At 41.8% G+C, this 25,241-nt stretch overlaps 1 protein-coding gene across 3 annotated transcripts in view; it reads left to right on the top strand.

Annotated features, from left to right (window-relative positions):
* The window catches only part of LOC117368798 (carcinoembryonic antigen-related cell adhesion molecule 5-like), an 87,064-nt gene that overhangs the window by 45,468 nt on the left and 16,355 nt on the right, over positions 1-25,241 (top strand). For 2 of the 3 annotated variants that reach the window (XM_033962501.1, XM_033962500.1), the window contains exons 9-12: positions 31-165; positions 2,129-2,150; positions 9,564-9,589; positions 12,904-12,941. In XM_033962501.1, the coding sequence (XP_033818392.1) occupies positions 31-165; positions 2,129-2,150; positions 9,564-9,589; positions 12,904-12,941 (221 nt within the window). Of the gene's footprint in view, positions 1-30; positions 166-2,128; positions 2,151-9,563; positions 9,590-12,903; positions 12,942-13,062; positions 14,039-25,241 lie in introns of those variants that run through there. The other variant, XM_033962499.1, reaches the window with a different exon arrangement.

The following is a 25,241-nucleotide window of genomic DNA, read 5'->3' as shown; positions in this document are numbered from 1 at the left end:
TTTCACTTCTAATTCTGTTCTTTAATATAGGTATTGGCCCCTCCATAGAGAATCCTGGTGGTCTCTCTTCAGGTGCCGTTGCTGGAATTGTTATCGGAGTCCTGGTGGGTTTGGCACTCATTGGCCTCGCTGTGTACCTTATCCTGAGGGAGAAGAAAAAGACAAGTAAGATAGAATCCTATCATTCTCTCATCTCTTCATTAACCAGACATAGGATTAGAGTGAGGCTTAAAATCCCATTATTCTTCCATCTCTCCAGACCAGAGCTGCCAAGAGATATAGCCGGGCTCAAACCAAACAGTCTTAAGGACCCCTACACACCATACTCTCCTTAGAGTGTTGAAACATTTTATTAAGCATTTCCAACAAAGCAAAAGAACATTCATAAATATAATCAACCAACAAAGCATCACAGTAATCAACATTCCCTCTCACCCTCCCTCCCTCCGCACCCCCACTACCGCACAGCCAGGAAATGCAACTCAACCCAACAACAACATACCCCATCCAAACAAAAAGTACGGGAATCTACATTCTTATAATCCCCGAACCCCTATCCCTTGAAACAGGGCAAAGTTATATGCCCCAGCCCCCACCATATTGAAAACAACAGTAGCAGCCCACCCTTCCCCCACTCAAAACCACCACTAGTCAAACCATATCCCATCCCCCAAAAGCGTAACATTTCAAAATAACAAAACTAAAGAAAAGACCCTCCACTGAATAGCTTCCACCCCCCCCCCCCAACTGTCCCGACCCATCCAGTACCTAAATTACCATCTTCCCAAGCCCGTCCTCCAATATCACAACACCTACAGGACATTCAAAAGAAGGCTACATCCCTTAGGATGTAATTGCCATATGTATGTATCCCAAATTTGCAAAAATCGCTGTCCCCTTTTCCAAGAACCCTTGGCATCCCTTGCCTCCCAGCAGGCCAACTGATGTACATCAGCCCGCCAGTGCCAAAACCCAGGGGACTCACGCGAAACCACACCCTCCTTTTATTCAACAAATTCCCCAAGATGTCTCCCCTTTATTACCCCACATACTCATTTACTTCGTTCCTTTTTCCACTCACTCCTCAGCCTTCTCTATATTCTACACTCTACTCTCTTCATCTTCTCCTGTGCACTGCTGGGCTAGCGCATTAACTTTGTTCTGCTTCCAGCCACGAGTCCTCCTTCTTCTTTCTGTCATATCCCCCTCCTGCCTCCTGTGTGAAATACTTTCTGTTTCTGGACTGGAAGTACTTCACACAGGAGGCAGGAAGGGATGTGGCAGGAAGGAGAAGATTAATGGTGGCTGGCAGCAGAACCAAATTAATAAATTAATAGCACAGCAGGAGATGATAGTAAGTTGCCGCTGTCACCACCACTAAGCCCCCCTAAGAGGCCAGACCCTAGGGAAAAAGTTACCTTCCCCCGACTGCCACTCGGCAGCCATGAACCAAACATAGGATTACAATGAGGCTCAGATCCCTCGTTCTTTCATTTTCTCTATTAATCAGACATAGAATACAGAGAGGCTTAGGGTGATGGATGCCTGGAATGCGTTTCCAAGGGAGGTGGTGGAAAACAGTGACAGAGTTCAAAAAAGCATGGGATGAATACAGAGTATCTTGAATCAGAAAAAATTAAGGCCAGTACCGGGCAGACTTGCATGATCTATGTCCATATATGGCCATTTGGTTGAGGATGGGCTGGGGAGGGCTTCGATGGCTGAATGGTTTAGATGGGCTGGAGTGAGCTTTGATGGAGACTTCAGTAGATGGAATCTAAGCACAGTACCAGGCAGAGCTTTGGGTTTTGGCCCAGCAATAGTTAAGAAGAAGGAAAATTTAAAATTAAATCAGTAATTTAAAGAGTGGGTAAGGATGGGCAGACTGGATGGACCATTCGGGTCTTTATCTACTGTCATCTACAATGTTACTTTCTCTATTATTTATTTAATTTACTATACCGTTCTGCCAGGGGAGCTCAGAATGGTTTACATGAATAACCAGACTTAGGATTACAATGAGGCTGAGTTATATACCCTGCAAATAAGGATGATCCCAAGAACTGTCAGATTTAACTCCTCAGTGAGAAGTGTGAATTCTAACACTTTTTTTTTTCTTATTTTGCAGGTAACGGGGCAAACACAGTCAGGTATGCTATGTAGCTTATAAAGAGGTGGGGGGGAGGGACAGAGGAAGGGCAGGGGGTTATGATTGGTGTTGAGGGCCGAGGTCCAGCTAGTAGAGGGGTCTAATGTCAGGGGGATCTGAAGGAGGAAGGAAAGGAGAGTTAGGAGAGTCTAAGAAGATAATTTGATCCTTCCAAGAGTCCCTTTCACTATCTTGTTGCTGCAGGCAGGAGCCTGCGATTTTGTTGGCTGCAGCAATGCTAATGAAAGTGCTCGGGATGCTCTTTTTTTGTCTAGTTTAAAAAGAGAACAATATATAACACTAATTACAATATAATAAAATTACAAAGTTCAGAAAGAACAATAAAGACAATAATAACTGTTTTCGCACAATACAGGATGAAGTGTATTTCTGTTTTTCCAGTGTTGACATTGCATGCACAGTAGGGCTTATTGAGGTTTCAATATTTTCTCATACAGATAATCCTTTCTGAGTTAATTCTACTAGCATTACTTTTTCAGTGGATGTATAATATTTTTCGCTGACATATTCTTTCCGGATACAAATGATAGAGTCCCTTAAGGCCCATTTTAAAAGGGTATCTTGGTGTTATCACAGGCCATACTGATAGTTTATAAGAGAAGCTTCAGCACTTACTCAGTCTCTGGTAACACTGGCATGATTATGGAAATAGCCTACTCTTAGATCAGTGTATTGCAAACTGTGTGCCGCGGCATACCAGTGTGCCTTCTGACATTTCAGGTGTGCCGCGGTACACTGGGGAAGAGGAGAGATGCCGGCGCCAGCTGACTGTCTACAGGACGTGCCTCTCCCGAAGAGAAGCACATCCTGTAAGCAATTTCCCAACACCGGCACCTCTTCTCTCTGCCTGCCCTTCTTTCCAGCTCTTCCCTCTTCTCGCCGGCTTTTCTCTCCTTCTCTCTGCCGGCCCTTCTCTCCTCTCGGTGCAAGGCCTGTTTGAAGGGCCTTTGCGCATGCGCTGACGTTGGCACGTTGATGTCATGCATGCATGTGATGTCATCACGCCGACACCAGCACACTTCCGGGTGTCTCGAGTCAGGGACACTAGGTTTAGTGTATCCTGGCTCGAAAAAGTTTATGAGAGACTGTCTTAGATGAAGTGATTAATGATGCAATATATGAGGGCGGTTTGAAAAGTTCGATATAAAACAGTTAAACAAATATTTTTTAAAATCTGACAAACCTATTTTTCCATCGGGATAAAAAAAAACTAGACACTCACAGACTTTTTATCCTGAATATCTCAAGAAGACAACGAGGGCCCTATCGCCACCTAACGTAGGCCCCCTTTTATCAAGCTGTGGTAGAGCGTTTTAGTGTGGGCAGATGAGGTAAATGCTCCAGCGCTCATTCAATTCTTATGAGCATCGGAGCATTTACCTCGCCTGCCTCTGCTAAAATGCTCTACTGCAGTTTGATAAAAGAGAGTCATAATTGGTTTAATTGGTGATAAACAATGTGGTAATTGACTGCGTCTTTTAAAACCAAATACAAAGAGCGCCATTCAAGTCACATCTATAGAGGCACCTACCAGTGCCTTTGTCAAAAGTAGGCATTGTATGCTCCAAAAGTGGACATAGGTACTTATAGGTGCCTCTGTAGACCTGATTCTCGTCACAGGCACTGCAAATGTAGGCCTGTAAAACCCTGGCTTACATTTCCGGCACCTACTTATGACGTTGCCATGATTCTGCAAATGGCACCGTTGGCTGATTGACATGTGAATGGTGCACACCGTTTGCAGAATCAGCCCTGAATGCTTGAGTGTTTGGAATGCCATTGGTAGACAACTATACCAAAGTGTATGTGTTTAGTTATTAGTGAAGTATGTAAAATTTTGGTTATTTTCCACAATAAAGTGCAGATATTGAAGGTTCATTTAATAAAATACTGCTAGAACTTTTGCATAAACAGGGGCATTCTCTATAAGGCACCTAAGGATAGGCACCGATTATGGGGGTGGCTAACAAGATAGGTGCCTATCAAAATTGAATAATTAGAGCAATTAGCCATATTAGCTAGCAACAATTGGAAGATAGGTGCCTATCAAGAAATGCCGATTTTATAAAAAGACGCCTGTAAATTTATGGGCGCCTTTTAAAGAAACAGGCGCAATGCCACATAGGCGGGGGCGTGATTTCTTGTTAGATGCCTTCTTACAGAATTGGCATTAAAATGCCTTTTATCAATGTATCATTGCTGAGTGTGAAAACATAAAAGTTATAGCTATAATATCAAGAAATTTGTTCCATTAAGTAAAAATAATAGCAAATTTAAAGAAAAATGGTGTTTTATGTAATCAGTGACTTTGAGCGACCCCAGGATGGGCTTTAAGAAATTTAGGGGTCCTTTTATTAAGGTATGCTAACTGATTTAGCGCATGCTAAATGCTAAGGCATCCATTATATTCTATGGGTGCCTTAGCATTTAGTGCGCACTAAATCAGTTAGCGCACCTTATTAAAAAGACCCCTTAAAAAATTATTTTCTATCAAACACCATTAAATTCAAATTTGCATAGTTTTTCTAACTTTAGGTTTTTCTGGACAACCCTAACCCTCCTACAGGTATTGAACCTTGTGTGTGGGAGGGGTTTTTTGTTTTCCCTTATCCAATTTTCCTTGGAGATGCTAGAGAAAAGGAGGGCTAGGGGAGATATAATATAGACATTTAAATATTTGAAAGGTACTATTATACAAATAAATCTTTTCAAGAGATGAGGTCATGAATGAAAGTTGCAGGGTGGTAAACTTAGAAGTAACATCAGAAAATATTTTCTCACAGAGAGGATGGTTGAATACCCTAATGATGGAAGTGGTGGAGACATAAACAGTGACCGAGTTCAAAAATGCACGGGAAAAATACAGAGGATTCTAAATAGAGCAATTATGGGCTCTTGGCACCAATGAATTTGAAATTTCATTGAATTTTTCATCTGAATACTTATCATATATTTGTGGCTACATGTGGATTAATTAGTTTATAGAGCTTCGGAAGTGGCTACACAATTATGCTGATTAGACCACAGTTTATTTACCCCCTCCCCTTTTATAAAACCATAGTGTGGTTTTTAGCACCGGCTGCAGTGGTAACAGCTCCGACACTCAAGCAGGGGGGGGGGTGTTAACTTATTAATGTAAGGGTATTGTGTTAAATGATGTAAAAGGTGGTTTGATGGCATTTATTGATTCTAATTTGCCACCTGCAACACCATTGGAAATTCATTATCTCTGACTGGTGGAGACCTTATAACTGACTTCACTTCCCCTTACATTTTCACAATTATATTTTTATTTTGTTGTTGGCCACTTCCCAATCCAGTTAGCGAGGATTTCTTTTTGGTTTTGTTGATATGTTATGACAGGCAAGAGGGGTGCTTAGCCGACAAATCTATTAGCTGGGAAGTTAAGCCAGTGTCAGGCAGACTTCTATTCAGTGACCCAAAAATGGCAAAAACAGGTCAGGATTAGGTATGTGTGTTTTATATCATATTTATATTATATTCTTAAGTGTGAGTGCTATGTATCACTATAGGGGAGGGGAAGACATCCTAAGCTTGAAATTAATGCACAATTATTTTTGTAAGCATTTCTTTCAGTTGATATCAAATTGTTATTATGCTGTAATTTGATTTTACTTCTTGGATGTCTGTTTTATATTATGTATGTATTTTGTAAACCACCCAGATTTGTAGATGTGTGGTATATAAGAAATTTTTAAATAAAATAAAAATTAAATACTGTAATGAATAAAATGCTAGTTAGCAATATGGTTGAATTATTGGTTTAATCCTGTATTGATAATGAATGTGAATATGCAGAGGTCATAATAAAACCTCTCTTCGGAGTTTGGCATAGTGTTGTGGTATCATATATTTATTTATTTCTTCATTCCATTTTCTATACCATTCTCCCAGGGGAGCTCAGAATGGTTTACATGAATTTATTCAGATATACAAACATTTTTCCCTGTCTGTCCCAGTGGGCTCACAATCTATCTAATATACCTGTGGCATTGGGGGACCAAGTGACCCACCCAGGGAGCAGAGTGTGGCAGAACCCACAACCTTAGGGTACCGAGGTCGCAGCTCCAACCCCTGTTCCACATTCTCAGACATAGTATGGTAGGAGGTAACATGGCAAACATTGCCTGACAGGTATGGCGAAACATACCCCCTCTTTTACGAAACTGCGATAGCAGTTTCTAGTGTGGGGAGCCGCGCTGAATGGCCCATGCTGCTCCCAACGTTCATAGGAACTCAATGAGCGTTGGGAGCAGCACGGGCCATTCAGCACGGCTCCCTACTCTAGAAACTGCTATCACAGTTTTGTAAAAGGAGGCCATAGTTAAAGCATGGTAAAAACATAATATGGTGAAAAATAGTATGGTGAGCATTGAGAAACATAGAGTATGACGGCAGAAAAGGGCCGGCGGCCCAACAAGTCTGCCCACTCCAGAACCTTCCCTCCCGCAAGTCTGCCCACTTAATCAATACGAACCCTCTTCCCTGGGGTATCCATCTTTTGGGCATAGCTCTGTGATGCCCCCACTTGTTTGTCCCATCGACTCTTGAAGTCGAGAACGCTACTGGCCTCGACCACCTGGTGTGGAAGATCATTCCATCGATCAATAACCCATTCGGTGAAGAAGTGTTTCCTGGTGTCACCATGAAATCTTCCTCCCTTAAGTTTCAGCAGATAACCTCTTGTCGCCATGGGACCTTTTAGAAAGAAGATTTCTTCCTCCACTTTAATGCGACTCGTGATGTATTTGAATGTTTCTATCATGTCCCCCCTTTCTCTGTGCTCTTCGAGAGAATAGAAGCGCAGTCTGGTCAGACGTTCTCCATAAGGGATGTCTTTTAGTCCTGAGACCATCCTAGTGGCCATTCTCTGGATTGACTCCATTCTCTTCACATCCTTTTGATAATACATAGTATTACAAAGCATGGGTAACATAGTATGACGTGACTTGGAAAAATTAAAAGGCAAGCGTGTGTGACGAAACATAGCATAGTAGACATGGAACATCAAACATCAAATGTGGCAGACATGGCATGAGAGATTGAAGCATGGTAGACAGAGTGATGTATAGATAGGTAATGAACTGCCAGCTGCCCTAGTTGCGATGCCAGTGCCTAATCATGAAGAAGTGTTACTGTGTTAGGTCCTAGAAAAGGGCTCGAGGAAGGGCCATAAGAACTGAGCGTATCTACAGGAGAGTTGAAGAGTGAAGAGAAACTGAAAAGTACCAAAGTAAGGATGTCAAAGTCTGAGGTCTGGCTCTAGCTAGAAGACAGCAGAGAAAAAGGAATGAGAGGTGCTCTTCTGCTTAGAGTGTCTGAAGTCTAAATAGAGGAGGGGAGGCTGGAGTGGAAGTCTAGTTACCTGCCTGGAAATCCAGAGTAGCTGAGGAGGAGTCATTTCCTGTATGGAAGTGAGAAGAATAATGTGAAGATGGAAACCTTTTGTGAGGTGTGAAGCATCTGCAGTGAAACATCTGAGGATCAACTCTTACTTTTTCTCACGTCTAGATTGATTTCAGATTGTCATTTCTTGAACACCTCAGGTTGCTTCTGTACCTCTTATTGAAGAAGTTGCTCAATAAAATTTACCTTTATTTTGAACAGAGATTCATAATGGACAGTTTCCTTTTTGAGCTTCCCTGGGTGAGATAAGTATAGAGAAGGAGCTTCCACATAGGTAGGGTCTTGAACATTGTCTTTCCTCATTACCCACTCCCACTCTGGCATGGCCCCAAGGTTAATGGGGATGGAGTGCCAGGTCTTACCTGCTCAGATACTCTGGAGCCTAGGACTTCACATAGAAAAAAGATATTTTCCATCCTGTGTTATATCTAACATATGTATGTCTAACATATGGATTCTCTGTAGTGTTAACTAAAGTTTCACTTGTTAAATATTTTTTATAAATTGTACTGACAAAGTTGAGAAATTGTGGTCTACTAATTAGATCAGAGAGCTGAGAATCAAGACCTCGTGGGTTCTTTTCCTCATTATGGAGGAGTAGCCTAACAGTGCAGTGGGCTGAGAACCTGGGAAACCGGGTTTGATTCCCACTGCAGCTCTTTGTGACCCTGGGAGAGTCACTAAACCCTCCATTGCCCCAGGTACCTAACTTAGAAATATGAGCCCACTAGGGGCAGAAAAAGTACCTGCATATGGTATCCATTATTGTAAACCACTTTGATTGTGCCCAGAGAAAAGCAGTATATCAAACCCATGACCCTTTGTGTTGCGCATTCTGGGATTTCATTGTACAATAATGCAATCATAATGTGTGTGTGTTTTTCTCATTGACCCATCCTGACACTGTCATAAAAAGTACAAACCAGAGTCACTGCAACTCATTGGCATAGTAAGGGGGGGGGGGGGCAGGGGGTAAGGAGCATCCTTGTCACCCTCTTGGTTGGGGCGCCAGCGCCTCTCCTCCTCTCTTCCCCTCTCCTCCGCCGCACACCTTCAATTCCCTGCCACTGTACCTCTAGCTCTTGCCTGCGGAAACAGCAGCTCCAACCGGCCTTGGCGCACCCCTCTGATGTTATTTCCGTGACAAGGAAGTGACATCAGAGGGAGAGTCAACGCTGGGCAGGCAGCAAGTTAGAGACGCTGCTCACGCTGGAGTAAGGGAAGTGGAGCGCATATAGCAGAAGGGGGGTGGGAAAGAGTGTGAGGGGAGCGCCACTGCCCTGGACGCCTCCCACCCTCGCTACGCCACTGCTGACACTCACCTCTAAGGTGGCTGTATCTTTGTTTTTAAAGTAATTTGGGACTTTAACCTATCTTACCATGACATACAAGAAATATCCTTCAAATTCTATACAGTAGAACGCCATAAATTAGGTGCTGATTAGGCATGTAACTTATGGCGCCAAAACAGCATTTATGTGGTTAAACAGTGGAAAACAGCTGTTACAAGCATAAGTGCACTTAGACTCTAGTCTATAGTTTTGCACTTATGCAATCTCACACATAAATGCATGGGGATAGTGATAGCAGAGGGCCATGAGTGTGTTTAGCAATTACTTACAAACCTTATGCAATATTGTCAGCTACACATGTAACTGATGGCATTAATGTGAGTATTTGCAGCCACCGTTATGGTGTAACGTGATCATGCCTAAATTTATATACGTAACTGCAAATCTATGATAGCATTTTATAATTGCAATTCCCCACATAATTGCTGTTATAGAATATACAGTTATGAGTGGCGTTTGTAATTTAACCACTTAATTTTGGGCAGCCTTTATAGAATTACCTCCTATTTGTCTAAATGATAAGTGAAGTAGGGAGAGGGAAGAGGATGGGAACAGAGGCTTAGGCGCTGCTCTTGCTGTTACAGTTCCTAACTATCTTTGTTCAACATTTCCAGGTCACAAGCTGCAAGTCACCAACCAGGTATAAGTCAGAATTTTACTTCCAAGAGCTAATCTGTATTATAAACGCAGAAGAGGCAGAGAGATGTTGAGGAAGGTGACAAGATAATTCAGGAAATAGTGATTTATGGTGCAGAAGGAATTAGATCAGCCCTCAGGAATATCACTTTCAAACTCTCAAAATGTGGTGCAATTGCCCCCTTACTAACAAGATTTCAGTCTTCTGGATATGTAAGACCAGATGATTCTCAAACAACCACTCCATATTGGCTCTTGGCCTCTCATTCAGTCTAACCAGAAAAGCATCCTTGTCACAACTTAATGACCTGAACACACTAACAGAAATTCAGAAGATCATTTAACAAAAACCATTGTTTTAATTAGTGTACTGAGATATCAAAATCACTGATATTTACAATAAGTATGACTTATGAGTAGAGAAAAAAAGACCTCAATAATCATGATTGTTGCTGTTTTCTGGGTCTCACTGTGTCTATGTAGGTAGAACCAATGTTTCAGGCACCATTCTGTGGCTTTCTTCAGGGTATGCTTTGAGGCCTGCAGTTTGTCTTTATATATATAATGGGTCCACTGACCTGATTGAAAACAGGGAGGATCACTAGTCATGAATTTGAATTTTTGGTGGGAAAGTTCATTGGTCACAAATTTGAAATGTGGCAGGAAAGTCTGTTGGCCTCAGATTTGAATTTTGGCAAAGTCACCATCTCAGCAAAAATCTTCTTATATCACTCTTATATCACCACTTTCGGCGAGATGATGGCCCATTGAAATTGAACATATGAACTGAGTTTGTCAAGATAAGTAACAAGGGCTGCAGTTTGAATTCACATATTGCTGATGATTTATTTCCCCTAATGATTGATGGACAACCACACACAAATTATGGCCACACACATTATAGTCAAGTTATAAGTGAAAATTTGGGAACAACTGCTATATTTCTTAAGAGATTTAATAGTTTTTGAGATGAAAACATGAACTGAACTAATCCCCTCTTTTACAAAAGCCAGCAGTATGGGCCGGCACGATAAATGCTCTGACGCTCATGGGAACTGAATGGGTGTCAGAGCATTTGCCGCACAGCACTCGGCTGCACAGCTTTGTAAAAGGGGGCCTAAGTTAAGAATTGAATTTGAGGTTGATTGAAGTAATTTTTTTTATAGACCTGTGATGAAAGATAGCACCATAAGATTGCCTTGTGCTTTTGGAACTTAATTATTGAGGGGGGTTTTCTCCACTCATAAGTCATACTTATTGTAAATATCAGTGGTTTTGATATCTCAATACACTAATTATACAGTATGTGGGGTTTTTTGTTAAATGATCTTACAAATAATTGAATGTCAACAGAATAGAGAAATCCCTGCATACCCAATCTCAGAACGGATCTAAAAAAAATTATTAAATCTCAGAAGGGATCTATCAAAATTATTAAATAGCAGGGGAGACCAACAGGATCTTTGTAGACCTCCACAAGGAAAAGTCACCCAACCACATCCAAGACCATTGACCACCACTTGTGTCTAACACTCATGCACTATGGATATCTCCATACAGCAACAGAACAACAGATGATGATTGACTAAAAGGCCAATGCCAAGTCTTTTAGAGTGAGTACTCCACATTCATTTTTATCAAGATACTAACTCTCTGCTATGTTTCTATTGAAATCCTGATTGAATCCATCCATTTCCTTCAAAATTCCAGCAGTTCTAAAAACAAACAAACAAACCAACCAACCCTACATTCCAAGTCCTTAGCCAGAAATAGCAAATTAATTTTTGGTCTATAGTTCTTCCATACACAAGGACCCAATCCTGGCTTCTTCAACAGTGGAATCATGACAGAACATTGTAACTTCAGACTTTTCTTTCTGATATGGATTGGCACACTATTGGTCCAATAAGCTCCAAAATCTCCTCAGAGCGTAACTCCCAAATCCCTGATAAACAGAGATCAAGCTGACATTTTTGGGTAAAAACCTCAAAAGTCTTATACAAGATGATTTAAGGTGGGTGGGGAATATGATCTAACAATCTGTCCTACAGTTCCTACTCACACTATCCCCTCATCCCTACCCAAACGTTCATCAGATCTCCTATCTTGCCTAAAACTATTATGCAAAGCATGAACCTCTCCCTCCAGGACACCTTACAGACCTTCACTCAGTTCAGCTTGGCTAACAATCTTTCAGACTTTTGCTGTGTGTGTGTGTGGGAGGGAGGGGGGACGACAATAAGCTGGGGCAGGAGGGAAAGAGATGAGTGAAGGGGAAGAAAGAACTGGAAAATAGTATGTGTAAACTGAGTTTTGGTTTAATTCTTGAGGTCAGAAGAGGTGGTTTGGTAAACGGAAACTGGCTGACTGAAGAAAGGAGACTGAATGATTTATGGGAAAAGGTCAGATGAGTCAAATGAAAAAGATCAGTGGAAAAGAAGCTGAGGGTTCAGCGAAAGCTGATCATGAAAGTTTTTATTGAATAAATGTGTGAGCACTGAGTTGTGCTCAGACCCTATAGACTTCAACAACTAAATTATTTCAAATTGCATTGCAGCTGATACAGTGTATGCCCAAGTAAATAGAAAGTGTAACAACCAAGGCGAGGTATCCTTTTCTCATCTCCATGTGTAATTCTAATAAGAGAAAAGGCATATAATTGTTTACAAATAATAATATCTATATATAAGTAATTCTGATCTATTTAAAGACAGTGCTCTGATCTGCTGGTAAGATTAATGACTACATAATGCAGACGAAAAGGCATCTCAGCTTTGGTGTACTAAGACTGTGAATATAGATTGCATAAGGGAGCCATACCAACAATGATAAAGATATGGACGATGGTCTTGGTAGTGATGATGAAGAAATTAATTATAGAAATAAGGGTAATAGGCTGCTGCTGAAGGTATATATACCGTAGATGGGATGATTGATGATAATGGTGGCATTGATGACATTAATGGTGCTGGTGTTATTAACAAACCTATTGGATGATGATCGATAAGGAGAAACATTATGATAATGAAGTGATTCTGATGATGATTCTATTAATGGTGATCATGGTGGCATTGAGTGATGCCGATGAAATTGATAGCAAGGAAGGCACCGTTGGTGATTTTGGTAACAATGATAATAATTTTGATCATATACTGTAGACATCACCATTGTTATTTGATATTGGCTGAAACCATAACTATAAAATTTAAGTTAAACCCCCCCCAAAACCCAGCAGTGCCAATAAGAAAGTGATGAGCATTTCCTGTGAATCATAGTTGTAGAATTATCTAATTTAATGAAAATGTTTTTCATTTACAGAAGGCTCCAACTCAATGCATCTAGACAAACAAGGACAGGTAGTAATAACTCACTCGTATGCAGTCTCTACTTTAAGGAGACATTCTCTTACAACAGTCATGGGCAATATGATTAATTTATGAACTAACCAGTTAACTAGATTAATATTCTCTGTTTCAGGGAGACCTTAACTATGCTGAACTGAAATTTACTAACCAGGCCCACACACAGCCAGTTGTCTATGCCAGCATCCCAGAAACAACATATTCAGAGATAAAACGCTCCTAGGGGCACAGACTGTTGCATCCCAAGCCTCAAGGAGATAAAGGAACTTCATAAAAACTTGAATCCAATACAAATGACAATTTGGGGGGTCACCAGACCTGGAACAGTTTCTTTCATAGCAGATGGATGTGATATTAAAAGAGTTGAAATTGAAAAGAATTTAGTCAGGAGAGAGCTTATGGCTGGTTAAATTGTGCAGATCAGCCATAGAGCAGATACTCAGTGGCAGTTAAGCAGAGAGTGCTTGGTCCAGGAGCAGAGCTGGGGCAGAAACTGGAAGTTATTTGGCCACAGCTAATATTCAGTCCCAGTTCCTGGAAAGTTATCTGGGTACCGGTGCTGAATGTTGTCCGTCAATTGGATAACTTGCAGTGGCCAGGCAAGACCTGGATATCCTAGCACTGAAATTCCCAGTCAAATTCTGCCCTGGGCCTTATAAATTGCTGACTGCCACTGCAGCTCATTGGGCCCTTTGTTATTTGTCACCTATCTACTTAGGTGGGAATTCATCAAGGGTACTAAGCAAGTTAATGCGTGCAATCATGTTTGTGTGTACAAACACATTAACATGTGCTAACTGCTAAAGACACCTGAATATAATGAGCATCTTTAGCGGTTAGCAAAAACATTTGCATGCACTAATGTGCTTAGCGCCCTTTGATGAATTCCCCCCTTAGCTGGTTATATCATCCTATTAGTTGATACGATCAAGGTTTTAGAGGTCATATTGGATGTCAAACTCACATTTCAATCTTACATTTCTTGCTTGGCAAAGAAAAGCTTTTTCAAAATGTCTGTATTGGTCACCAACTTGGGAAAAGGTGGATTATAAATAATAAATCTAAATCCTTTGTAACTTAGACCAGTGTTCTTCAACCACCGGTCCGTGGATTGGTGCTGGTCCACAGAAATTTCCTGTCGGTCCACAGGGCCAGCATGTGCATTAGGCCCAAAACACTGTTCTTCAACCACCGGTCCACGGTGCGATCGATGCGGTGTTATCTTCCAGCCAGCTCCCTCTTCCTCACTGATTTAGTGCACAAAGCCAAGGGCAGTGGCTCCTACGCACGTCCTGTGCCTAAACCAGATGCCTTCTCTCTGACTTTGCAACATCAGAGGGAAGGCTTCCAGATGAGGCACGAGACATGCAAGGAGCCGCTACCCACAGCTGTGTGCACTGCATCAGTGAGGAAGAGGGAGCCGGCCTGAAGATAATACCGGGGCGGCATAAAATGGCCAGGCAGAGCAGGCCAGAAGGTAAGGCATAGCATGGAGGGAGGGAGACAACAAAGGTAGGGGGGAATGATTTTATTTTTGAATGTAGTTATTGAATTATGTAAATTTTGAGAATTTACATCTGTTGTCAGTGTGCTTTGTGTAGTTTAATTTTGTGGTTAACCATTATGTGTTGTTAATAAGAGTATATTGTGTATCTGTGAAAAATTAATGGAAAAAATAGTGTTACAATTAGTACTATTATGGGGGCGGGGTCTGGGTGGAGATTGGGTAGAGATGGGCGGGGTCTGGCCCATGACTTAGCCCAGTGTTCTTCAACCGCCGGTCCACGGACCGATGCCGGTCCACAGAATAATTATTTTATTTCTGCCGGTCTATAGGTGTAAAAAGGTTGAAAAACACTGACTTAGACTATTGCAATGTTTTATTCCTTGGCATCAGGCTGGCAGTCATTAAACATGTGCAGCTTATCCAAAATATTGCAGTGAAACGCATCACAGGAACCCACAAAAATGATTGTGTCATCTCGCTCTTGACAGAGGACCACCAATTGCCAATTTTTCCACATGAGTTGACTTTAAAATTATTATCCCACTGTATAAAATAATTCATTCTAGTCTCTCCCTCTTTCTCTACAAAGTTGTAGAATACTCAGGTCATCACAAACAAATTTAAATATTCCCTCTTTTTGCCACATGAGATTAGACACTATCAGATGTTTTTTTCTTTACAAGCAGTGTTAGGAAACCAACTCTATGGAACAAGGAAGGAATCTTCTTTATTGAAATGTAAAAGTAAGCTTAAAACTTATTTTTTTCACAATCTTATTCTCCATAAATCTTAAGGTATAGAATTGGATGAGGCCATTTGGAGTCTTGGGGCCTAGTGATAACAGCAGTCTGTTCTATTTCTCTGCTTTTTTAATTTTGCTTTCTTTCTTTCTTTTTTTTAATAATAATTGTTATTGGTAAAGCAGCCAACATCAATACAATAACAATTATTTTACATTTATTTTATAATTATTGTAAATTAACTATGGGCTCCTTTTACAAAGCCATGGTAGAGGTTTCTATGGCGGGCTGGCAAGGTAAATGCTCCAATGTTTATAGGAATTCTGTGAGCGTCGGAGCATTTATCTCGCTGGCTCACAGTAGAAACCTCTACTGTAGTTTTGTAAAAGGAGCCCTAAGATATTACAGCAATGCAAAATGCTTAGATGGCGGTACAACAAATCACAATAAACTGGAAAAATATCAGTCACCACAAACTGGCCAGTACCGGTACTTATTAATGCCTTACAGGATGTACCAAGTTATTGTTGCACCCTGTGTGAATTGTCCATTGGTAACCTGTCTGCTTTGCCATCACCAATGAGAAGAGATGGTGAGCTGGGAACAGTTTTCCATATTTGGGCCCTGTTCAGCTACACTGCTTGCACAGTCCTTGTCACAGTGTTACAGGGATATGAGGGAAGGAGTTAATCAGACTAGAGTAAGCCCTTATTTTTATTGTATTTATTTATTTTAAAATTTATCTCCCGACTGGTACCCGGGCGAGTTACAAATAACACACCTAAAATCCATTTACATCATAAAAATATTGACAATGCAAAACAACATATTCAATTATCGGCAGCCTGCAATATCTTACAAAACTTAAATTAAATCTTACAATATCTTTAAAAACCTACATGTCTTAATCATAAAAAGCTTGCACAAAAAAATGTGTTTTAAGCAATTTAAGAAACTGGTTATTACCTTAACATAATCTCAAAGTTTCTGTTAGCTTAATCCACATTCTCTCTGCAGCCACTGAAAATCTGACCGGCCTATTGCCATGTATCATACAATATCAATCCTTAAGCTCATAACAGTTTCTGATCTCAGTTTCCTATTAGGTAAATAAATATTCAGTGCTTGTTGTAAATATGGTGGTGTTAGACCATACAAAACTCGATGAACCAATAGCATTGCATTATACTGAACCCTCCATCCTACTGTTAGCCAATGGAGTTGTTTCAACATTGAAGTCATCAAAACATATTTATTCACTCCCACCAAAACTTTTATTTCTATAGAAGCATTGATAGGCAGAGACAAATGGGCTGTTACTAAATCTTTGCTGAATGGTTTCTACCTCTGTTATGTTATCCTACTTGTAGTTTACAAAGCTGTGTCTGAATTTCTATGTGCGTAGGTATTGTACTTTTACGTTGTCACCCGTCTCAACGTCTACTCCTAGAAGAACAATAATTCCTCAGTTATTTGATCATTTCCTTTAAGTCAGTCAGTATCAGTCACAGTCTTTATTTTCCCTCCCAAAATCCATAATTTTGTTTATAATTGAAGTGGTGCATTAATTATTAAATAGCATTTAAATCCATGGTCATGTGACATCAAAGGATCTGCAAGACTGGAGGATGGTAAAATACACACTGTTGGGTACAGGGGCTACTGGGGGGTCTTTACTCTTTATACATAGGATGAGAATCTCTGTGCCTTACAAGTTACATACAAAGATGCCATGACAGGAAAGAAGCTGTCACCATCAGATTTAATCTGTCTCCTTGAGAATGAGGTTGTTCATAATTCTTTATGTATGAAGTTTTACAAATAAGTTGTAGGCACATACTTACAAATAAAATGGGCAGGGATACAAGACCAACTACATGTCTCAATTTAAAGAAAGAAAGGAAGAGGATATGTGTTAAGGTTTTCTGTCAGACCCTCAATAAATGGAATCATTATGAGATATCAATAAAGGAAAATTGCTGAGATCCAGTTTTCATTTATATTAACTTAGAACCTAATGAAACCACACTAGATACAACTATGTCTAAACTGCTACCTTCACAGATAGTGGTAATATCTTTCCATCCAGAAATTTCCTAACGTGCGTAGAATTTTAAAAAGCGTAATTAAATAAATTAAATAATGAAATAAATAAACAAATAAAATTCATTACTCACAGAATTTACGCCAATGTATTCTCTGTAGAAATGATTTACAGAGATGCCAAAATTGGCTTATCCCAAAGAGTGAAATTCACCAGCATAGGGAGTCCTCAGCCACTTAGCCACTTAGGTTTTCAGGATATTCAAAATCATGAGATCTGCATGCATGCCTCCTTGGTATATAAATCCATTTTACCGATATGCATTGTGAATATTGTGAGAGGCACAGGGCCTGTCATGTTTACAGAGGCCACATGGGGGATCTTGGGGTCTCTAATTACATTTAGGACCTTGAGACACTAGGCTAGGGGCGGCAACCTGTGGCTCATGAACCAGATGTAGGTCTTTCACCACGTGGCTGCTGCTCTTCTCTTGCTTCAACGAGTTAGAGGCAGCAATTTCCTTCAGCTGCTTGCTGTTAACCTGGAAGCCCCTCCTCTGCCACGTCACACTCTGTCATGACTTCCTGTTTCTGCCTGGGCAGGATGTGACAGAGGAGAGGCTTCTGGGTTAGCGGCAGGGAGCTGTAGGAACCCCTGCAGACCCGTTGAAGCAAGAAAGAACATAATATTTATGAGTGGGATTGAGGTTGGAGAGGGAAGGAAATGTGTTGCAGGAGGAATGAGATTGGTGAGAAAGGGAGAAATGGACATAAGGGTGGAGGGGAAGGAGAAATGGTGAACTGGGGAGAGGGAGATATGGATATAGGGGTGGAGGGGAGGGAGAGATGGTGCATGGGGAGAGAGGGAGAAATGGACATGAAACAACTCTGTGTGGAAATACAGTGCCATAAGTCTCAATGAATTGTTTTTCTTTATTTTCAGTAAGTATATGAATTTTGTTTTTGTATTAAATGCATTTTAAAAATCATTTCTCCAACCCCTTTCTCTACCCAGTGCGGCTCTTTGTAAATCTTGGGTCAAACATTTAGGATAAAATGGTTCTTTGCTTTAAAAAGGTTGCTGACCCCTGCACTAGGCTGTTTGCCATTCAGGAGTGGAATTTCAACTCCCAATAGGCTTAGCACCAGGCTAGTTTCTTCCAGGGCTATGGTAAGCTGGATGAAATACTTGGGCTAAATTCCCATGTGGAGGGGAGTGACAAGGAGTTCAATTAGCCCTCAGCAAATGGGAATACCTGCAGGAACGAATGCTGTGTAAGCCATAGGTATGTTCCAGGGTGGGTCAGTTCCAGAACCTTCCCAATCATCCTATAAAAGCTGGTCTTTTAAGCAGAGGGAAGGAGAGGAAAGTGTATTGTTGGAACTGTCTGTGGTAGAATTACCTTATTTGTGAAGACAAAAGGGAGGACACATGTACCTGCCTCACCTCCAGCCCTGTGCCCCATCCCAATCCCCCCACAAACTGAGCCATAAACAGCCTCATCTCCTCTCCTTCCCTCCCTCCCCCCCCCCCCCCGCAGGATGGGTACTTCTCTGATAGCAACAAACAAACCAAAACTGCAGATATGTACAACGATGTAGGCGAATTTTATTGTGACAAGCAAACTATATATTAAAACCTTTTTACCAAACGGGGGACCCAACACGGTCCGTGTTTCGGACAACCTTCATCAGGGGTCCATGGTAGATAAAGGAAAAAACATATGTCACAACAAATATTGAAAAAGATAATATAAAACCAAACGGATGATGTGTCACGCTAGCGATTTTTACTATTTGCAGAGACTCTCGGCGTGACACATCATCTGTTTGGTTTTATATTATCTTTTTCAATATTTGTTGTGACATATGTTTTTTCCTTTATCTACCATGGACCCCTGATAAAGGTTGTCCGAAACACGGACCGTGTTGGGTCCCCCGTTTGGTAAAAAGGTTTTAATATATAGTTTGCTTGTCACAATAAAATTCGCCTACATCGTTGTACATATCTGCAGTTTTGGTTTGTTTGTTCCTGGCTGTTTTTTTTACTGCAGACAAGGTTGGACCTCCCTTCTTTTGGTTCTGTTACTTCTCTGATAGCAGCAAGGGTCACCTGTGGGTGGGAGCCACGACAATCATGGTCCTGCTGTGGATACTGGTGGTCCAACGGCAGAAGCTCCTGGAGGCTCATTTGGCACTGGCTGTAGGTGGCAGGAAAGGCCCCAGCATAGTTCTGTGCCATCTTCCTGGGCCTCCAATCATATGTTTCCCATGATGCCATTGCCGTGCATACACGATGACATCATGTGTTTGCATGGATGCCCTCCAGACGTGGCCCCAAACTCAGGCAAAGCCGGACCCTCTCCTGCCATCTTCAGCTAATACCAAATGAGACTCCAATGGCACACAACAGGAACTCTTGCCCCTGGACAGCCTGTACCCATGGTGGGATTGCAATTGAAGCAGCTCCCGCCTGCAGATGACCCCCCAATTCTTTCTCATTCCTCCCGGGCCTCTGCAAAGGTAAAACAAAAAATTTAGGCTGGATTCAGAGAAAGTCCAAAACCTGGTCAAATTGCCAGGTTTTAGAAAAAGAGGACATGCCTGGGTAAATCTGGAAGTATGGGGCAAAACCAAAGAAAGCAACTGTGGAGCTGATGATCTTGATGAAGTCTTTATTAGTCAATTGTACAAACCATAGTCAACACATTGAAGGGGTTGTGGTATGGACCCAACACGGTCTGTGTTTTGGTCAAAAAAGGCCTTCTTCCGGGGTCTGTAGTTGCTGTAAAACCACAATAAAAAGATTGCTGATAAGCAAAACAGTGAAAGCATGTGCTTGATCGGGATGGTAGCTGAACTTTGCTGACCGGCGTTATCGTTTGTACAGCTATCGCCCTGATCAAGCACATGATTTCACTGTTTTGCTTATCAGCAATCTTTTTATTGTGATTTTACAGCAACTACAGACCCTGGAAGAAGTCTTTTTTGACCAAAACACGGACCGTGTTGGGTCCATACCACAACCCCTTCATTGTGTTGACTATGGTTTGTACCATGTATACTACAATTGACTAATAAAGACTTCATCAAGATCATCAGCTCCACAGTTGCTTTCTTTGGTTTTGCTCTCCTGTTCTTGCTGTGGAACTTTCTGGTGGATCATTGTTTGTTCTCAACCCTGGTCTGTGGATCATGCTAGTTGAAGGAGGTGAAGCCTGCTGGAAGCATGTTGAAGAGGTCCTTGAGACAGAAAGTTCTGCAAGCAGTGAATTAGACTTATGTTCATAGCAGGACAGAACTCTGGAAAAGAGGTACAAAGTGACTATTTATAGAGGGAAATAGGTAGATGCTGTGGGAAAATAAAGAGAATAACTCCTCAACAAACTTTGCCAAAGATACTTAAAAGATCCAAAAATAAGGCAAACACTAGTCTAAGGGTTCTGAGAGTGCTAAGTGCAAAAAAGACACACCTGAGTTAAATAACCAAGGTAAATAAACAATAATAATATAAGTGATAGAGACCACCTAATTGTGAGGGTCAGCGAAGGGAGAAAAACTCCAGCGCTTCATGCAAAATGGACAAAAGTACAATACCTTTGCCTGCACACCATCACTGGTGGCCTCACGTGTGCATAAATCAAATCAATAGTGATACACCACAATCAGGTAATAATAATACTCAGTGTGAAAAAAACAAAAAGCACTCTAAGAACCCTCCCCAGCCAACTCCCACAGACAAAAATAACAAAGGCCACAGCCAACTTATCTTCAAACAATGATGGAGATGTTGATAATAGCTGAGTTCAACCAAGCCTGGTTTCGGGAGATTAACATCCTTCCTCAGGAACCCTCAGATGGAAACAAACAATGATGAGCCATGGAGCCAGCCGGGGGGAAAGGAACCTACGGAGGATTGCGCAGCCGCGCTAAAAAGCCAAGCAGCAGCAACATCATGACTGAAGAAACCAATCAAAACAGAAAGGGGAGGAGTCACATTCTAAATGATCGTATTCCACTCAATACAATCATTGAGTCCTTCAGGATGTACAGCATGCAAATGGAAAATCCAAAACTGTTCTCGAAGCTGGATATGAGCCATTTTGTCACACTTAAAAGACCCAGGAAGTTCCAACTCAACCCTTGTGAGCTCATAAAAATCATGGCACTTCTCCAAACAATTGGGAACGAGCAGGGCAGATGTCACAGCCAAATTAATTCTGCTCTTGTGCTCAGTTAATTGGGTCTTGATTTTCCTACTGGTGTGTCCTACATAAATTAAATTGCAAGGACAAGTGATTATGTAGATGACCCATTGAGATTCACATGAGGTCTGACTCCTAAGTTGGTATTCACGGTGGGTCTGGGGATGCTGCAAACAGGACAACGATAACGTATTGCGGCACATGTTGCAATGTCCACATGCCTGGTGATAACCTGTGATACTGGCATTACCCATCTTGTTAGATGTCAATAAATTTTTTAAGTTCTTAGGGCGAGAATATGCCATAGGGGGAAAATCCTGAAAGACAGTATAAAAACCCAATACATGCCAATGTTTTCTAATAATCTTGGCCACCTGCTGAGCATGTTCAGAATACGAGATCACACAAACTTGTCAGTCCAAGACAACTCTCTGGACAGGTTTAAGAAGAAGTTCAGGATTGGCATAGCGCGCCCTCAAATAAGCACGTCTTATTGTCCAGTCAGGATAGCCCCGGGCTTTAAAACGTTGAGACAACAGTTTAGCTCGAGCTTTAAATTCAGCCATGGTAGAACATATACGGCGAATCCTCAAGAACTGGCTCACTGGCAGAGATTGTTTAAGCCAGGGCAGGTAACAACTAGAATAGTGTAAATATTTGTTGCGATCTGTAGGCTTCCTGAACACAGAGGTGGTCAATTTACCAGATGTTTTGGTAACCACAGTATCAAGGTAAGTAACCGAAATTTGATTAGTGACCGCAGAGAATTTCAAGTTGGTATCGAGAGCATTAAGCCAAGATAAAAATTAATGAAATTTTTCCACAGAATCAGTCCAAATCAAGAACATCTATATAACGAAGCCATATACGTATAGATGACATCCATGAGGAAGGATATAGTGATGATTCTTCAAAATTGGTGACATACAAATTGGCGACACCAGGTGCCACCGCCGTGCCCGTGGCAATGCCGTGGGTGTGGAGATAAAATTGTCCATGCGTTTCAAAAAAGTTTTTTGCAATACAAATGCAGCCAAAGTCATCAGGAATGAAGAAGGTATGCGATTGTCAATAGGTAAAGAGATCAAATTTTGATGTACTGTATTCAAGGCTTCCATTTGAGGGATGTTGCTATATAAAGCCTTCAAATCCATGACCACCAACAAATCCGTACGTTGTGCCTCTATAGATCTGATCTTGGTTAAAAAATGGGTTGTATCCAAAAGAAAAGACTTTGCCTTGGCAACTAAAGATTTAAGAAAATGGTCAACCATTTTGGACAAGTTTTCCAGAATGGTCCCCCGTAAGGATACGATGGGTCTACCTGGGGGATTGTCTAAGGTTTTGTGTATTTTTGGTACAGTATACAAATAGGGAGTATGGCTGGGGGTCTGGGTCAAAAATTTTGCCTCAGTTTTAGTAATCAAGTTGTCAGCAAGTGCAGATTGCACCACCTTGCTAATATCCGCTTGGAGGGTTGGAGAAGGATCTGAGTCAAGTTTGGTATACCAAGACGTGTTGGACACATGAGCCTGAATTTGAGACAAGTACTGTACTTTAGACTGGACTATAACAGCCCCTCCCTTATCTGCAGGCTTTTTAGCCAATTCAGGATTGGATTTTAACAACTGAAGGGCCTCATATTGAGCACGAGTAAGATTGTTGAATCTATGATGGCCCGAGAGGTCTGCAGGGAGTCAACATCTCTCAGAACCAAATCATAGAATACCTTAATATGGAAATCAAGAGCACCAGGAGGAACCCACCAGGACTTCGCATAAAATAATGATTCATCCTTGATGTTATCTTTATCTGAAAAAAAAAATTTCATTTGTAAACTCCTGATGAAACGAGCTATGTCCCTATGGGTAGTGAATATGTGCCGCAATATTTTATCCTTGTCGTGTTGGCAGCATCCCCAGACCCACCGTGAATACCAACTTAGGAGTCAGACCACATGCGAATCTCAGTGGGTCATCTACATAATCACTTGTCCTTGCAATTTAATTTATGTGGGACGCACCATCAGGAAAATCAAGACCCGATTAACTGAGCACAAGAGCAGAATTAATTTGGCTGTGACATCTGCCCCGCTCGTTCCCCATTATTTGGAGAAGGCCATAATTTTTATGAGCTCACATGGTTTGTGTTGGAGCAACTAACTGGGTCTTTTAAGGGTGACAAAATGGCTCATATCAAGCTTCGAGAACAGTTTTGGATTTTCCATTTGCATGCTGTACATCCTGAAGGACTCAATGATTGTATTGAGTGGAATACGATCATTTAGAATGTGACTCCTCCCCTTTCTGTTTTGATCGGTTTCTTCAGTCATGACGTTGCTGCTGCTGCTTGGCTTTTTAGTGCGGCTGCGCAATCCTCCGTAAGTTCCTTTCCCCCCACCTGGCTCCATGGCTCATCATTGCTTGTTTCCATCTGAGGGTTCCTGAGGAAGGGACGTTAATCTCCCGAAACCGGGCTTGGTTGAACCCGCCATCTGGCACTCAGCTATTATCAACATCTCCATCATTGTTTGAAGATAAGTTGGCTGTTGCCTTTGTTATTTTTGTCTGTGGGAGTTGGCTGGGGAGGGTTCTTTGAGTGCTTTTTTCACACTGAGTATTATTATTACCTGATTGTGGTGTATCACTATTGATTTGATTTATGCACACGTGAGGCCACCAGTGATGGTGTGCAGGCAAAGGTATTGTACTGTTTTCCTTTTTGCATGAAGCGCTGGAGTTTTTCTCCCTTCGCTGACCCTCACAATGAGGTGGTCTCTATCACTTATATTATTATTGTTTATTTACCTTGGTTATTTAACTCAGGTGTGTCTTTTTTGCACTTAGCACTCTCAGCACTCTTAGACTAGTGTATGCCTTATTTTTGGATCTTTTAAGTGGGAAAAAAGAGGGCAGTAGAAAAGTAAAAGCTGAGAAATGGGAAAAGTCAGCTGGACTTGCCTGAAAAGGTCTGGCAAGCTGTCTGTGAGTCTTGTCAAGACCAGATACTGCAGAGACTTCAGTTACCTGTTGGCATGAGCAATGCAGTAACGCTGAGGTGATTACTAACAGCATAGTTAAGTGTTTCTGTTTAATCAGCTGGGGATGGAGAATGACATGGAAAATAGTCATGTGAGTGCTGGTGTCATCCAGAGAGTTGAGACTAGAGTCTGAACGGGAACGGGGATCACGGGAGTCCCGTGGTTCTCCCCTAGGTCAACGGGACTCCCAGGGGGACCCCTCCCAGGCCCACAGGACTTCCACGGGGACCCCTCCAAAGCTGACGAGACTCCCACGGGGATGGAACTGGGGTTCCTATCTATCTCGACTCGAGGCCTACCTTATTTCTGGTCTGGTGCTGGGCTGAGCTCCCAACGAATCAGCAGCATGTCACATAGGCATGGAGCCCATCACGTAGACAGTAAGCTCAGCACAGGCACACATTGGTTCAGCTGCAGCACAATGGGCCAATCACAAACAACCTCAAAGTTCTAAAGTTGTTTCTGATTGGCCCATTGTGCTGCAGCTGAACCAATGTGTGCCTGTGTTGAGCTTACTGCCTACATGATGAGCTCCAGAAGAGGGAGAGCCGGTGGCCGAGTTGGTGCTTCTGGGGAGCTGCAGTATTTCACTTTTCGTTGCCTTTGTGCGGCCGCCTGAGCGATGAGCAGGATGGATCTCTGGCTCCCAGCTGTGTTCTGCCCTGCCCCCACCTGAGTTGGCCAAAGTTGCACGGGGAAAGTGTGGGCACTGGGTCTGGAGAAGGGAAGGACCTCGGGGGGGGGGAGGGGGAGGGTGAT

The sequence above is a fragment of the Geotrypetes seraphini genome, chromosome 11 (assembly GCF_902459505.1).
Source record: "Geotrypetes seraphini chromosome 11, aGeoSer1.1, whole genome shotgun sequence".
Lineage (NCBI taxonomy): Eukaryota > Metazoa > Chordata > Amphibia > Gymnophiona > Dermophiidae > Geotrypetes > Geotrypetes seraphini.
The sequence above is the reverse complement of the archived record's forward strand: the minus strand, read 5'-3'. Positions and strand labels throughout refer to the sequence as shown.